This window comes from Salvelinus alpinus, chromosome 23 (genome assembly GCF_045679555.1).
Source record: "Salvelinus alpinus chromosome 23, SLU_Salpinus.1, whole genome shotgun sequence".
In the NCBI taxonomy this organism is placed as follows: Eukaryota; Metazoa; Chordata; class Actinopteri; order Salmoniformes; family Salmonidae; genus Salvelinus; species Salvelinus alpinus.
The window spans coordinates 13843795-13860647 of NC_092108.1; the positions used below are offsets into that span (position 1 = coordinate 13843795).

The following is a 16853-nucleotide window of genomic DNA, read 5'->3' on the forward strand; positions in this document are numbered from 1 at the left end:
TGTTGGAAGCAGGTATAAACAGTCATACAAGGTCATATAACAGTGTGTGTTTACTCTTACATTTCCTCATGGCTCTGGCTGGAGAGTCAGAGGAGCTCTTGTCCTGTATGGAACAGCGCTGGTCGTCCATCCTGTTGCTCTGGAAACGACTCAGCAGGTCAAAGAAGCCCTCGTCCCCGAGCATGTCTGGACTGGCCCTCTGAGTGAGAATTAAATACTTTATTATGATCTACAATGAAAAGTGGGGGGTAAGCATAATAGCCACACTTTAATAAGATATAAGTAGTAGAAGTATTGGTAGTAGTAGTAGACATATTATTGGTAGTAGAGTACTAGTAGCACGGTAGAGTAGTAGTGATAGTAGTAGAGTATAGTAGTGATAGTAGTGTAGTATTGGTAGTAGTAGCAGCATGGTAGAGTAGTAGTAGAGTATAGATCAGTAGACTATAGTAGAGGTCAGTAGAGTATCAGTAGTCAGTAAGAGTAGAAGTAGAAGTAGTAGTCAGTAGAGTATAGTATACGAGTATCAGTAGTAGAGTATCGTAGTAGAAGTGGCCAGCGGAGTATCAATAGTGGAGTATAGCAGTAGTCAGTAGTATAGTAGTGGATGAGTATCAGTTGTGGAGTATAGTAGTGGATGAGAATCAGTAGTAGAAGAATATCAGTAGTGGGGTATAGTGGCAGATGTAGTCAGTAGAGTATAGTAGACGAGTGTAGTAGAAGAGTATCGTAGTAGAATTAGTCAGTAGTAGAGTATAGTAGTAGAAGTAGTCAGTAGAGTGTAGTAGTAGAGTAGAAGTAGTCAGAGTATCAGTAGTAAAATTAGTCAGAGTATAGTAGAAGAGTATCAGTAGTAGAGTATAGTAGAAGAGTATCAGCAGTGGAGTATAGTAGTAGAAGTGGAGTATAGTAGTAGAATAATATCAGTAGTAGAGTATAGTAGTAGAAGTAGTCAGTGTAGAATAGTCTAGTAGAAGAATACCGTAGTAGAGCACAGTAGCAGAAGAGTATCAGTAGTAGAGTGTAGAAGTAGTCAGTCGAGTATAGTAGTAGAAGAGTATCAGTAGTAGAGTATAGTAGTAGGAGTATCAGTAGAAGAATATCCGTAGAAGAATATCAGTAGTGTATAGTAGTAGAAGTAGAAGAGTATAGTAGCAGAGTAGAAGTAGTCAGTAGAGTTCAGTAGTAGAATTAGTCAGAGTATAGTAGTAGAAGAGTATCAGTAGAGTATAGTAGTAGAGTATAGCAGTATAAGTAGTAAGTAGAGTATAGTAATAGAGCATAGTAGTAGAATAATCAGTAGTAGAGTATAGTAGAAGAATAACAGTAGTAGAAGTAGTCAGTAGAGTATAGAAGAGTATAGTAGTAGAATAGTATAGTAGTAGAGCATAGTAGCAGCGTATAGTAGTCAGTAGAGTATCAGTAGTAGAAGTAGTCAGTAGAGTATCAGTAGTAGAAGTAGTCAGTAGAGTATCAGGAGTAGAGTATAGTATTAGAAGTAGTCAGTATAATATAGTAGTAGAGTACCAGTAGTAGAAGAGTATAGTAGTGGAGAATAGTAGCAGAAGGGTATCAGTAGTAGAGTATCAGTGGAGTATAGTAATAGTGGAGTATCAGTAGTAGAGTAATAGAGGAGTATCGGTGGGAGAGTATCAGTAGTAGAGTATAGTAATAGAAGAGTATCAGTAGTAGAGTATAGTAATAGAAGAGTATTGGTAGTAGAGCATCAGTGGTAGAGTATAGTAATAGAAGAGTATCAGTAGTAGAGTATCAGTAGTAGATTATAGTAATAGAAGAGCATCAGTGGTAGAGTATAGTAATAGAAGAGTATTGGTAGTAGAGCATCAGTGGTAGAGCATAGTAATAGAAGAGTATCTGTGGTAGAGTATAGTAGTAGAAGAGTATCAGTAGTATAGTAGTATAGGAGTATCGGTAGTATAGTAGTAGACGTAGTCAGTAGAGTATCAGTAGTAGTCAGTGTATAGTAGTAGAAGTAGTCAGACTATAGTAGTAGAAGAGTGTCCGTCCTAGAAGAGTATCAGTAGTATAGTATAGCAGTAGCAGTATAGTATAGTAGTAGAGGTAGTCAGTAGAGTACCGTGGTAGAGTATCAGTAGTAGTCAGAGTATAGTGGTAGTAGTCAGTAGAGTATCGTAGTAGACGAGTATCAGTAGTATAGTATAGTAGTAGAAGTAGAGTGTAGTAGTGGAAGAATATCAGTAGTAGAGTATAGTAGTAGAATAGTATCAGTGGTAGAGTATAGTAGTAGAAGTAGAGTATAGTAGTGGACGAATATCAGTAGTAGAGTATAGTGGTAGAGGTAGTCAGTAGAGCATAGTAGAAGAGTAGAAGAGTGTAGTGGAGTATTATAGTAGAAGAGTATCAGGAGTATAGTAGTAGAAGTAGTCAGAGTATAGTCGTAGAAGAATATCAGTAGTGTATAGTAGTAGAAGTAGAAGAGTATAGTAGCAGAAGAGTAGCAGAGTATAAGTAGTCAGTAGAGTTTCAGTAGTAGAATTAGGCAGAGTATAGCAGTCAGTAGAGTATCAGTAGTAGAAGTAGTCAGTAGAGTATAGTAGTAGAAGTAGTAAGTAGAGTATAGTAATAGAGCATAGTAGTAGAAGAATATCAGTAGTAGAGTATAGTAGTAGAAGAATAACAGTAGTAGAAGTAGTCAGTAGAGTATAGTAGTAGAAGAGTATAGTAGTAGAGTATAGTAGTAGACGTAGTCAGTAGTAGAGTATAGTAGTAGAAGTAGTCAGTATAGTATAGTAGTAGAGAACCAGTAGTAGAAGAGTATAGTAGTATAAGTAGTCAGTAGAGTATCGTAGTAGAAGAGTATCAGGAGTATATTAGTAGAAGTAGTCAGTAGAATACAGTAGTAGAAGAGTAGCAGTAGCAGAGTATAGTAGTAGACGTAGTCAGTAGTAGAAGTAGTCAGTATAGTATAGTAGTAGAGAACCAGTAGTAGAAGAGTATAGTAGTAGAGAATAGTAGCAGACGAGTATCGGTAGTAGAGTAGAAGTAGTCAGAGTATCAGTAGTAGAAGAGTATCACCAGTAGAGCATAGTAATAGTAGAGTTTAGTAATAGAAGAGTATCAGTAGTAGAGTATAGCAATAGTAGAGTATCGGTAGTAGAGTATAGTAATAGAAGAGTGTCAGTAGTAGAGTATAGTAATAGAAGAGTATCAGTAGTAGAGTATCGGTAGTATAGTAATAGTAGAGTATCAGTAGTAGAGTATCAGTAGTAGAGTATCAGTAGTAGAATGGTATCAATAGTATAGTAGTAGAAGAGTATCAGTAGTATAGTAGTAGACGTAGTCAGTAGAGTATCAGTAGTAGTCAGATTGTAGTAGTAGAAGTAGTCAGTAGAGTACAGTAGTAGAAGAGTATAGGCGTAGAGTATCAGTAGTAGAAGAGTATCAGTAGTATAGTAGCAGCAGTATAGTAGTAGAAGTAGTCAGTAGAGTATCGTGGTAGAGAATCAGTAGTAGTCAGAGTATAGTGCTAGTAGTCAGTCGAGTATCGTAGTAGAAGTGTATCAGTAGCAGAGTATAGTAGTAGACGTAGTCAGTAGTAGAGTATAGTAGTAGAGTATCAGTAGTATAGTATAGTAGTAGAAGTAGTCAGTAGAGTATCGTAGTGGAAGTAGTCAGTGGTAGAGTATCAGTAGTATAAGTAGTCCGTAGAGTATAGTAGTAGAAGAGTATAGTAGTAGAGTATCAGCAGTAGAGTATCAGTAGTAGAGTATAGTAGTAGAGCATATTAGAAGAGTATAGTAGAAGAGTATCGGTAGTATCAGAGTATCAGTAGAAGAGTATCAGTAGTAGAAGTAGTCAGTGGAGTATCAGTAGTAAAGTATAGTAGTAGTCTGAATATAGTAGTAGAAGAGTATCAGTAGTAGAAGTAGTCAGTAGAATATAGTAGTAGTAGTAGTCAGTAGTAGTAGTTTCAGAACTAGGAGAATGGTTAACGGCTAAGAGTTGCTTTAGGACTAGATAAATCATGTTTTTCCTCTAACCTTCTGTGGTCCCTGTGCGGGGGTCTGTGAGGTGTTACTGGTGTCCTGCAGGACTTTACTGGAGCCCCCAGCCTTGTGCTTCTTGCTCCGCAGACGGCTGACGAAGAACATCTTAGAGGAGCTCTTAGCCAGGGTGGGTTTAGACTGCTTGGTCAGGATGTCACTGGTCCACTTCTGAGCCTGGAGACAAGAGGGGAGACACACTTTGTGAATACACATCACAAACACCTCAAATAGAGAATTGACGTTATTCATACTAAACATTTGAAAGATGCAATGTGTAATTTCACTCATTTCAGGCCAATAGTGCACTTTGAATTGCCACTAAGCCTAGGGAACAGAAAGTTACAGATTGCACCTTTGAACCCAGTAACTTACGTTGATCTTGTCTGGGGTGAGTTTCATAAGCTCCAGGTTTTCCATGCTGTGCCGTCTGCCCATCCTGGGCCTGGCCCCGTGCAGCTTGTAGTCGATGTCCTTGATGGGGTTCTCAGACAGGGTGGAGTCGTTGGTTCTATAGCTCAGCCCCAGGACCATCTGCAGGTCTGACACGTTCATACGGGCTGTGAGCTCTCCACTCCGGTCCCCAGTCTGAAACACACACCAAATTAGGATCGACCTTCCTGTAATCAGATACTTTTTTATATGGATAGGGTTTCTACGACCATGAGTTTTAGCTGACCACAAATGTAGGATTCAGTATAGAATTGTGGTCCTACTCACGAGGTGGGTCTGATGATTAGGGCTGTTAGGGCAATTTCATCAGCCGGTGATTGTCAAGCAAATAACTGTCAGTCTCATGGTAATTGACCGTAATTAACATTTAGCATCTCCTTGCTTCCTACAAGCCACGGATGCAGACCTTTGGAACATCTACATTTAAAAATAAAAGAATAATATAGCCTACACCTTCACAATCAATCCATTATTTATTTTAGACAAGTCTAAAGAAACACGAAACTAAGAAAATGTAGTCTATTTCAGAAGAGCAGAATAGCATACTCTGAGTTGTCCTTATGTTAGGCCCTGATTTGGCTATGGCAAATGGCTGTGGGCTACACTAGTTCATTTAGCAGACAAGATTTGCTTAGAATTCCGTGCCATTATTTTATAGTATGAAGAATACAATTGAACGAAGCTGAACAAAATAGAAAGGTAGAAAGAGAAGGGCTGCTAAGGTACACAATAGTAGATGTTGGTAGACAGAAGGTGCTCTTTGGTAAAAAGGGTCAATTGGTTATCAAAAAGAAAGGAGGACCCAGGCACTCTTCATATAATTAATTACAATGCCTTTATTGGTATGGCATGTTAGATGGAAACAAAAAGTTTAAAAACTCTGCCACGTTTCGGCTGCATGGCCTTTGTATAATCATTTATTTGTACTCCCTGACAATGTCCTCTCTTGAACAGCTTTTTCCAATCAGCCCTGATTTGAAGATGGAGTGGTTACAAAATGCATTGGACAACACAGAGTAAGCAATACTAAACATATCTACAGTATTTCACTTTTTAATGTCTAATCAAAAAAGCTAGAACACCTAGAAAGAAGTTCTAACATTAAATATGGGCAAAGTACCAAGAAGAGGAAAGCCATCTATTCCATAGTACACTAGAACACAGCAAACACAGACAACAACAAGTCCAAAACATAGCTCAGGGCAATAGAGAGAAATGTCCACTAGGTGTTTTAGGGTACTATGGAATAGATGGCTCTCCTATTCAAGGTTGAACTACCTTTCTAGGGGTTCTGGTGCTTCTAGCTTGGAGTTACATTTTTGATAACATATCTACAGTATTTCACTTTTTAAATGTGTATAGTATTGCATACTAGGTGTTGTCCAATGAATGCTGTAACCACTCCCTCTTCAAATCAGGGATGATTGGAAAAAGCTGCTTAAGAGGACATTGTATTATCATTTCTTTGTACTCTGACGAAGGCCATGCAGTGATAATTATATGAAGAGTGGCTGGGTCCTACTTTCTTTTTTAAAATTGAAAGTGTATTTTCTCCAAACGATTTGAGGAAGTGCGCACATTTGGTAACCTGTGTTGAGCGGTTAACAAAGAAATAGGTACTCCTATATGCTTAATATAGAGTTATTAATGTAACTTTAGTTGTTCTACAAACAATGGGCTATACGTTTAGATTTTTAATACATTCTAAGACTGCATGATGAGACTAATGATGACTTGAAAAAAGTAACTTGAAAGGCATGAGCTCTGCTTTGTTTTGTGCAGGCTGTACACACTTCATCAGTCTCTCATTCACATTTAACATTTAACATTTAAGTCATTTAGCAGACGCTCTTATCCAGAGCGACTTACAGTACTCAGTGACATCACTTCCTGAAACAGGAGGTAAACAAATGTATAACATAGTTTCACAATTTTAACATTCAATGTATGAAAATATATGATCATACACAGGGAATGTGATCAATATTTACAGTAATATACATACAATATTCAGTTAGGATTAAAAAAACACAATTTAGACATATTGAAACTTTAAAAACAGTTTCAAGTCAAACTCCTCGTTAAGGCCAAGAGACAGTGTGTTGAGCCTGTTGATCCAGAAAGATTTCCTTTTGAAGAAGTTTCCTCTCAATGTCCCCTCCCCTGCGTGACATCTTGACTATTTCTATTTCAATGTATCTCAGGGAACTATTAGGACGTCCAGCTTGCACAAAATGAGCAGCAACCGGATTTTTTGTATCACCTCATCCGTGTCTTAAGGCTTCTACGGGTTTTCCCTATGTAAGACAGACCACAAGGACATTTCAACATGTAAATAACATTGGTGTACATGCAGGTAATCAGGCCCTTGATCTTAAATCTTTGTCCTGTGCGGGGGTGGGTAAATGAGTTGCATTTGTAGGTAAAGCTGCATTGAGCACATTGGCCACATTTGTAATTACCCTCTGGAACCTTGTCCAAATGTTTCCCCTTTCTCTGGTGGTTAATCCGATTTAACCACAATATCTCTCACGTTTGGGGGTCTTTTAAAAAACACACATTGGAGATATAAAAAATATTTGAAAAAGTTTTAGTACATTTAGTACAACAAAATGTACCTTTATCAGCATGCTATGTCCAAAAATATAGTCACTATAGAAGCAAAAAGTGTCAAGGGAAAGGAAATACTGACATGACAAAAACATATAGGCCAATAATAAAAACCCTGGTAAGCAGGTGTGATGAAGGCTATTTGTCATATCTAGCATCTTTGATTGCAAAAACAACATCACTGGGTAAAAAGTTAAACTTAATGTATCATGTGATAGTTGGCCAATGAGCGACTGAAAGTTGTTTTGTGTCATCGAAAGTAGCCTGTTTTGTTTTGCTCTGCGTTAAGTGATGTTTTTTATATATTTAACAAACTTCTATCTCTCGATGTGTTTATAGTAAGCTACTTCTGTTGATTTGTGGACGCATGCTTCAATGGAATCCCGCGAGTGCGTCAAATGCAAGGAACTCTGACTGACGCGAGCTGATTGGCTTCAGCCTGGAAAGATAACCGCCTCGGCGTTGCCTTGTACGGGAAATGGAACGAGGCGTCCCTCTGACGTAGTGGTACGATACAATTGATCGTATAAAAATGTGTTCCCCTCAACAACATTTGGACTGCAGAGCAAAATAACTAAAATAACTACTGGAGATGACTACTGGAGACTACCGCTTGGAATACGGACATTGCTTAAAATACTAGTGGGTTATAACAGGTAAGGAAGCGGACATTGCTTAAAATACTAGTGGGTTATAACAGGTAAGGAAGCGCTCAGCATCATATTACATTTACCAGAAGGTCTAATCCCGAGTGATTTACAAGAGCAATTAGGTTTAAGTGCCTTGCTCAAGGGCACATTGACAGATGTTTGACCTAGTCAGCTTGGGGATTCGAACCAGTTCCCTATTCACAATTTGACAAGTACTTGATAATGCCTTGAATTTCACGGTGGCATCCCCTTTGTGGCCGTAATGCACCCCAAAAAGATCCATGCCTTTTGCGTCCAGTGGCCGTTGTCCCCTTAGCCCAGAGTGCTGCGTTGTGCCCTTCTCCCTGACACGGAACCCAAACCAGCTGCGCGCGTGCACCATCGCGAATAAATATATTTTGTTCCCCCACACCAAACGCGATCACGACACGCAGGTTAAAATAGCAAAACAAACTCTGAACCAATTATATTAATTTGGGGACAGGTCGAAAAGCATTAAACATTTATGGCAGTTTAGCTAGTTAGCTTGCACTTGCTAGCTAATTTCTCCTATTTAGCTAGCTTGCTGTTGCTAGCTAATTTGTCCTGAGATAAACATTGAGTTGTTATTTTACCTGAACTGCACAAGGTCCTCCACCAATTAATCCACACATAAAACGGTCAACCGAATCGTTTCTAGTCATCTCTCTTCCTTCCAGGCTTTTTCTTCTCTTGACTTTATATTGCGATTGGCAACTTTCATAAATTAGATGCATTACCGACACTGACATTGTTTGTCTTTCAGTCACCCACGTGGGTATAGAGATGGCACGTGGGTACCCGCTTCTATAAACCAATGAGGAGATGGGAGAGGCGGGACTTGCTGCGCGATCTGCGTCAGAAATAGAACTGTTTTCTATTTTAGCCCTTGGCAATGCAGACGCTCGTTAGCGCGCGCGAGCAGTGTGTGTGCAATAATTGAATAACATAGATTTCTTAATTTATTTTGCAACGCGAGCGGTATGGTCAGCCTGTGAGTGCTGCACGCTCCGAAGGACCTCTCACTCACATGGCTCTTCATCACGTGATCGGGTACTTCTTACAGGCTACAAGTGAAGACAGACACATCGGGGACGCAACTGCGCACGTCCTTATCCAATTCCGAGGTGCATATTAAAAGATACTGGAAGAACTGTCCACATTTACTTTAATCAACCAACAAGATATGTATGCCTAACGAACAACAAAAGCGCTATGTCAATCTACTATCCCCCATAGTACAAAAGTCAACCTATTCAATAATGTGCGAGAAATAAATATTCCAAACATAGTCTGGGACGGTTGTGGGATGTGATAGATCCCAAATTGAATAATAAACTCAGCAAAAAAAAGAAACGTCCTCTCACTCTCAACTGTGTTTATTTTCAGCAAACTTAACATGTGCAAATATTTGTATGACCATAACAAGATTCAACAACTAAGACATAAACTGAACAGGTTCCACAGACATGTGACTAACAGAAATGGAATAATGTGTCCCTGAACAAAGGGGGGGGGGGGGGGGGGGTCAAAATCAAAAGTAACAGTCAGTATCTGGTGTGGCCACCAGCTGCATTAAGTACTACAGTGCATCTCCTCCTAATGGACTGCACCAGATTTTCCAGTTCTTGCTGTGAGATGTTACCCAACTCTTCCACCAAGGCACCTGCAAGTTCCCGGACATTTCTGGGGGGAATGGCCCTAGCCCTCACCCTCCGATCCAACAGGTCCTAGACGTGCTCAATGGGATTGAGATCCGGGTTCTTCGCTGGCCATGGCAGAACACTGACATTCCTGTCTTGAAGGAAATCACACACAGAACAAGCAGTATGGCTGGTGGCATTGTCATGCTGGAGGGTCATGTCAGGATGAGCCTGCAGGAAGGGTACCACATGAGGGAGGAGGATGTCTTCCCTGTAACACACAGCGATGAGATTGCCTGCAATGACAACAAGCTCAGTCCGATGATGCTGTGACACACTGCCCCAGACCATGACGGACCCTCCACCCTCCTTCGACAATAAACGCGAATCCGACCATCACCCCTGGTGAGACAAAACCGCGACTCGTCAGTGAAGATCACTTTTTGCCAGTCCTGTCTGGTCTAGCGATGGTAGGTTTGTGCAACTGTGATGTCTTGTGAGGACCTGCCTTACAACAGGCTTACACAAGCCCTCAGTCCAGCCTCTCTCAGCCTATTGCGGACAGTCTGAGCACTGATGGAGGGATTGTGCGTTCCTAGTGTAACTCGGGCAGTTGTTGTTGCCATCCTGTACCTGTCCCGCAGGTGTGATGTTCGGATGTACTGATCCTGTGCAGGTGTTGTTACACGTGGTCTGCCACTGCGAGGACGATCAGCTGTTCCTTTCTGTAGCTCCGACTTAGGCGTCTCACAGTGCAGACCACAATTTATTGCCCTGGCCACATCTGCAGTCCTCATGCCTCCTTGCAGCATGCCTATGGCACGTTCATGCAAGATGAGCAGGGACCCCGGGCATCTTTCTTTTAGTGTTTTTCAGAGTCAGTAGAAAGGCCTCTTAAGTGTCCTAAGTTTTCTTAACTGTGACCTTAATTTCCTACCGTCTGTAAGCTGTTAAGTGTCTTAATGACCGTTCCACAGGTGCATGTTCATTGAACAAGCATGGGAAAACAGTGTTTAAACCCTTAACAATTAAGATCTGTGAAGTTATTTGGATTTTTACAAATTATCTTTGAAAGACAGAGTCCTGAAAAGGGGATGTTTCTTTTTTTGCTGAGTTTATATGTGTGACATTTTGTTTTGATATAGAATGGACCATTATCATGCACCAGTCTCAAAACAGGAGCAGTGAGAGAAAATACATGTCATCTATGCACTTAAATAGTTCATTTTCATGCAAGCCAGGTAGGCTTCTGTTGTAAAGAGAAGCAATGTGCTTAATATTAGGAAAGTTGAGAAATAAATATAGTAGGCCTAGCCTATAGAAATCATGGAATCCTCCTCTTTTTAATAGAAGCCATTACTGTTTTCTCACCAATTGCATAGCCTATAGAAATGTTGCGCAACCTGAGCTCATGGACTCTCATTTAGTGTTTTATTCGATTTTTTTTTTTTTTGCATTGATGTCAGAATAATTAGAGGGACAATAGAGTGCTGAGTACCAGGCAGTTAGCAAGTTTGGTATGCTACTAATGACCATCAGCAGCACCAGAGCTTGGAGAAGCCTAATTACCTTGACTAAACGGTCACATGGAATTTGACTGCCTTCATGACTCGTGACTGCCGGGGGGGCGGTCATACGGTCACCGCAACAGCCCTACTCATGATACTTTATGATAATGTAGTCTACCTCTTTGGAGATCTCCAGGTGTTTCTCAGCAAAGTGCATGGCTTGGTCATGGTTCCCCAGGGCTGTGTGAGCGTTCCCTAAACTCCAACACGCCCGGCCCTCACCGATCCTGTCGTTGAGGTCCTGTGCGATGATGAGGTGTTTGAGGTGGTAGTCTATGGCCCTATCGTAGTCCTGGAGCAATGTGTAGGTGTTTCCCAGACTGTAACAGGCCTGAGCCTCTACAGCCCGGTCCTTCAGCAGTCTGGCCAGCTGCAGAGTCCTCCTGACAACCACAACAGATCACTGGCTCTCATTCATAGTGACACACACCCCAAAGGCTACTCTGTTCCTGAAATGTTGTTTAGTATATGAATGCACACATGCAGACACACACAAACTAATCTGTTTTCTGGCTCTCTTGACATTGTGTCCTTTGAGGCATGGCTGCTGCCATCTCTCTCCTGAAACCCTACGGCGTTCTAACAGTGTTACACCCTCCAGACTGAAAGTGTTGTTTTCTCAGGGGGAGTGAACTTCGTTAAGAGAAGATGAATGGTTGGGCTGGGGGTTTGGCTCACTTGTAATGCTCGGCTGCCACTTCAAATTCCCCCAGAAAGATATAGGCGTTCCCCAGGTTGCAGTAGGCCCTTCTCTCCGCCGAGCGGTCGCCAAACTCCTTGGCAATCTGGAGGCGCTGGGAAAGAAATGGACGAACACACACACAATTACAACACCTTGGTCTCGGTACATCCAGCGACTCTAGTCTTACATTGTGTCATATGTTTACCTCCAGTCTTTCTGGATTGAAATGAGCTATACAGGACATTATAATGAACTGCAGAGCACCATTGAAAACAGAAATATATCTGACAAAAGGCTAATGGCTGGACTTAATCAAAACTGCCTTAGTAATGTTTCTGGAGTTCCTTTGTATACAAACTACTGCTCATCTTCCAGTGAAGGGAGTCTAACTGGTATTTCTACTACAGTACGTAAACCCACACTATTCTGTTTGGCCATAGGGTAAGTGTGTGTTTTATATGCTACAGCAGTAGAGTTTTGATTGAATCCAGAACTTAATGATAGGTTATAAACTTTGATCCGATTGTAATTACCTGTTCATGTGAGGCCACTGCATTCCGGAAGTCTCCTAACAGGTAGTGTGTGTTGCCAAGGTTACCGTATGTTCGGCCCTGGGCGGCACAATCTCCAAGCTCCTTCACTATGGATAAGTTTGCTCTGACAATACAGACAAACCGTTGAAAATAAACATTGTTTAAAAATACAGTACCATTCAAAAGTTGACACCAACTCATTCAAGGGTTTTTCTTTATTTTGACTATTTTCTACATTGTAAAATAGTGATAGCATACCTGTTAATTGAAATGTGTGTGTATAATATATATATTAAATCAAATGCAAATGAGTTACTTAAAAATCATACAATGTGATTTTCTGGATTTTTGTTTTAGATTCCGTCTCTCACAGTTGAAGTGTACCTATGATAAAAATTACAGACCTCTACATGCTTTGTAAGTAGGAGAACCTGCAAAATTGGCAGTGTATTCAAATACTTGTTCTCCCCACTGTATATATATATATAGTATGACAATATGCCCTTTATTTCTACTCTACAGTACTAGATGTAAGGCACATGAACACACTAACTCACTCATAGTATTCCGCTGCTTTCCTAAGTGCAGTCATGACCTCCTCAGGGAACTCTCCGGGCTCCGCTCCACTCCAACAGATGGCCTTGCCTTTGGCATGATACACGTTCCCAAAGTTATACAGCGCCCTCGCCTGCCCCACCTAACGAAGAGACAGAAGAACAGAGGTAATGTCAATTCCAAAACTGTAAAAAATAATAATAATTAAACACTGAATTTAAATACCGGAAAAAAACGCAAATGAGTTAATCTCACCTTGTCGTGCAGGTCCACAGCGATGTCTAAGTGCCTCTGACAGCAGACCAAAGCCTCATCAAATCTACCCAACACCTTTAGCGTGTTGCCTAGATTACCACTGGCTTTCGCTTCTCCCTGCTGGTCCCTGATGGTCCTGAGAATGTCATCATGGGAAGGAAAAGCTCATCTACTTTAAATTGCAAAATGCTTACGTCCAAACAGCGGAATTATGTGGCGAGGTCATGCTGATAAAGGGAACAATGACCTGGTCTTACTCCGAGAAGCTTTATTAATACGGCCCTGGTGAAGGGCGTATTCTTTCCTGCCCGGTGAAGGTCGTATTCTTTCCTGCCCGGTGAAGGGCGTATTCTTTCCTGCCCGGTGAAGGGCGTGAAGGGCCTATTCTATCCTGCCCGGTGAAGGGCGTGAAGGGCCTATTCTATCCTGCCCGGTGAAGGGCGTGAAGGGCCTATTCTATCCTGCCCGGTGAAGGGCCTATTCTATCCTGCCCGGTGAAGGGCCTATTCTATCCTGCCCGGTGAAGGGCCTATTCTATCCTGCCCGGTGAAGGGCCTATTCTATCCTGCCCGGTGAAGGGCCTATTCTATCCTGCCCGGTGAAGGGCCTACTCTCTATCCTGCCCGGTGAAGGGCCTATTCTATCCTGCCCGGTGAAGGGCCTATTCTATCCTGCCCGGTGAAGGGCCTATTCTATCCTGCCCGGTGAAGGGCCTATTCTTTCCTGCCCGGTGAAGGGCCTATTCTTTCCTGCCCGGTGAAGGGCCTATTCTTTCCTGCCCGGTGAAGGGCCTATTCTTTCCTGCCCGGTGAAGGGCCTATTCTTTCCTGCCCGGTGAAGGGCCTATTCTTTCCTGCCCGGTGAAGGGCCTATTCTTTCCTGCCCGGTGAAGGGCCTATTCTTTCCTGCCCGGTGAAGGGCCTAGTCTTTCCTGCCCGGTGAAGGGCCTAGTCTTTCCTGCCCGGTGAAGGGCCTAGTCTTTCCTGCCCGGTGAAGGGCTTAGTCTTTCCTGCCCGGTGAAGGGCTTAGTCTTTCCTGCCCGGTGAAGGGCTTAGTCTTTCCTGCCTGGTGAAGGGCCTAGTCTTTCCTGCCTGGTGAAGGGCTTAGTCTTTCCTGCCTGGTGATAGGGGTGTTCCTACCTGGTCAAGGTGAGGTCATGATGGTGGAACTCCAAGGCCTTGCCGTAATCATGCAGGTGGAAGTAGGCGTTGCCCAGCTGGCTATAGATGGCACTCAGCACCTGCAGGTCCTCAGTGCCAACCTGGATGGCCGCCTCGAAGAAGGACACCCCTGCGCTGTAGTCGTCCACCTTACAGAGCCGCTCCCCCTCCAGGGCCAGCTCCAGACAAGACGCCTCCATCCTACAGGGGGCAGCAGAAACGGTTTAGGTAGAAAATAGGATTAGAGGTCCACGGTGGCGTTCAGTAGGCACAGACGGGAGAAAAATAGTCTTTTTCAAAACAACCCAAGTTTATTACGTCCCCAAAGTTGCCACAGTTCAAATCAACCAGAAACCAAAGCCACCCATTAGCCTAAATGTTCAAATTATAGAAGCAGAAAAAACGTATGACTAGCATCACTCTCACTCGCCATCAGACTGTGAATGTGGAGTTTGTTTGGCTACTTCCTTCATAGTCCTGAGGACAATAGCCTTGGTTTATCAGGGTTTGTTTGTTATGGTTAGGGCTGACTTCCTCTCTACGTGGTCACTACAGTACAATATGCAGCAATCTGGCAGACAGCTCCGCTGAGGACTGGGCTATTCAGTGGGCTCAATGTTTACAGAACATTCAGACAGAAGTGTATTGTCTACAGGCATGGTTCTCTGCTGTGTAGAATAGGGATTGAGCAAGACATTGGATCTGCCACGCTCAGGGTGCTGTAACATTCTGGGTGTTTCGGTCACTTTAACCCCAGACAGGGTCAGAGAGGAGCATCCACAGAGGCAGGTGGATTAACAGATTAGGAGCAGATTAGTGATATTCATGAAGCCTGGCTTCAATTGTTACACAGTCTCTTTACCATCTTGTGTGTTCTACTGCAAAAGCGCCCATCACTTTGTTAGATATGACTGTATTCATGCATGTTTTCTACTGCAAAAACGCCCATCACTTTGTTAGAGGAGATGAACTGTATTCATGCATGTTTTCTACTGCAAAAACACCCATCACTTTGTTAGAGGAGATGAACTGTATTCATGCATGTTTTCTCCTGCAAAAACGCCCATCACTTTGTTAGAGGAGATGAACTGTATTCATGCATGTTTTCTCCTGCAAAAACACCCATCACTTTGTTAGAGATGAACTGTATTCATGCATGTTTTCTCCTGCAAAAACACCCATCACTTTGTTAGAGATGAACTGTATTCATGCATGTTTTCTCCTGCAAAAACACCCATCACTTTGTTAGAGATGAACTGTATTCATGCATGTTTTCTCCTGCAAAAACACCCATCACTTTGTTAGAGATGAACTGTATTCATGCATGTTCTCCTGCAAAAACACCCATCACTTTGTTAGAGATGAACTGTATTCATGCATGTTCTCCTGCAAAAACACCCATCACTTTGTTAGATATGACTGTATTCATGCATGTTTTTTTACTTCAAGTTTCCCCTCTTATATCAAGTGCTCCCCACCCACCCAGTGTTCTGTTTAGAAAGCTCTCACAGAATACTGACTGACATTACACCTGACCTACTAAAACACATTTTATGCATTATGAAACTTTATAAAGGGTTATAACATTGATACTGAAGGGAAAACATCTATAGTTTTGTTTACTGTGTTTTACTGTTTACAGACTGAACAATGTTACAATGAGCTGGTGTCAGTCTTGCAGGTAAAATGACAAATGATTGTACTGTACAGTGACAGATACTGAATTTGACCTAATGTGGTTATTTTAACCATACCTGGGTTTCTTTCTCCTACAACAGCACATGGTACATCTGAGTGGCATCTAAAGAAGCTTCCACTGGGTTTAAAGAGGATTCCTGTGCAACAGAGCTAAACACATTCCGGACAAGGGCTGAGGTAGCCTACACTCTTCAATGTCTCACTGAGATTATTTTACCAAAACATTGAAAAAGATCTCCTTCCATTCCCACAAGTCACCAACGACCATATTTCTTTGCATGCCGCACACTACGGTTGCAATAAAGTAGGCTAACCCTAAGGATAAAAGGGGAAAATCTACTGTCAGCGTTACATGAGGTAATCTACTTGTCTCTCTCTGGCCTCATCACCTGGCTGGAATTACTACAGTGGGTCCTACAGTGATTATACAGGCCCTGTCTACAAAGCTGCTGGGCAGCATCAGAGAGCTTTGTCTGAGATTCAGCTGGCTAGGAGGTAAAACTGGGCAAAATGGATATAGCGATAAAAATCCATATCGCGATCATTTGCTTGAATTGATGTAATAACCATAAATAGAACGATAGAGTTTATAACAAACATTTCCTTTAAAACTACTACTTCTGGTTCATGGTTGTAGCCATCAATTGTCCCATTAACAATCACCCATATTAGCAAACTTGTCATTTCACACTTCTCTAGTATAGGCTACTTATCCTAATGAACAATATCAACAAAATACTTGCGATAAGTGCTCAGTATGGTCGTTGTCGATCATTTTCAGTTTATCGTGCCAGCTCTAATGGGAGGTTTAAGTTATTCAATTAAAACGTACAAGGTTTGACTAGGAGTTAGGCCTACCTTCAACACTAACATTGAATCGTTTGAGAACATATGCCATAATTGTCACCTCCGCGTTAATGCTCAAATGCATTTTAAAAATGGTTGACCAGGAAAATGCCTATAAATCCTATAGGCGGAGATGAACATGGTTGAACATACAACC

At 41.8% G+C, this 16853-nt stretch overlaps 1 protein-coding gene across 5 annotated transcripts in view; it reads right to left on the bottom strand.

Moving 5' to 3' along the window:
• The window catches only part of LOC139550275 (G-protein-signaling modulator 2-like), a 34097-nt gene that overhangs the window by 2868 nt on the left and 14376 nt on the right, over positions 1 to 16853 (bottom strand). For 3 of the 5 annotated variants that reach the window (XM_071361065.1, XM_071361063.1, XM_071361062.1), the window contains 9 exons: positions 14132 to 14353; positions 12993 to 13128; positions 12740 to 12879; positions 12183 to 12306; positions 11646 to 11761; positions 11086 to 11350; positions 4401 to 4613; positions 4023 to 4202; positions 61 to 229 (listed from right to left, as the gene is read on the bottom strand). In XM_071361065.1, coding sequence (XP_071217166.1) covers positions 61 to 229; positions 4023 to 4202; positions 4401 to 4613; positions 11086 to 11350; positions 11646 to 11761; positions 12183 to 12306; positions 12740 to 12879; positions 12993 to 13128; positions 14132 to 14352 — 1564 coding nt within the window. In that variant the 5' untranslated portion in view covers position 14353. The remainder of the gene's footprint in view (positions 1 to 60; positions 230 to 4022; positions 4203 to 4400; positions 4614 to 11085; positions 11351 to 11645; positions 11762 to 12182; positions 12307 to 12739; positions 12880 to 12992; positions 13129 to 14131; positions 14354 to 16853) is intronic. The other 2 variants (XM_071361066.1, XM_071361064.1) reach the window with 1 other exon arrangement.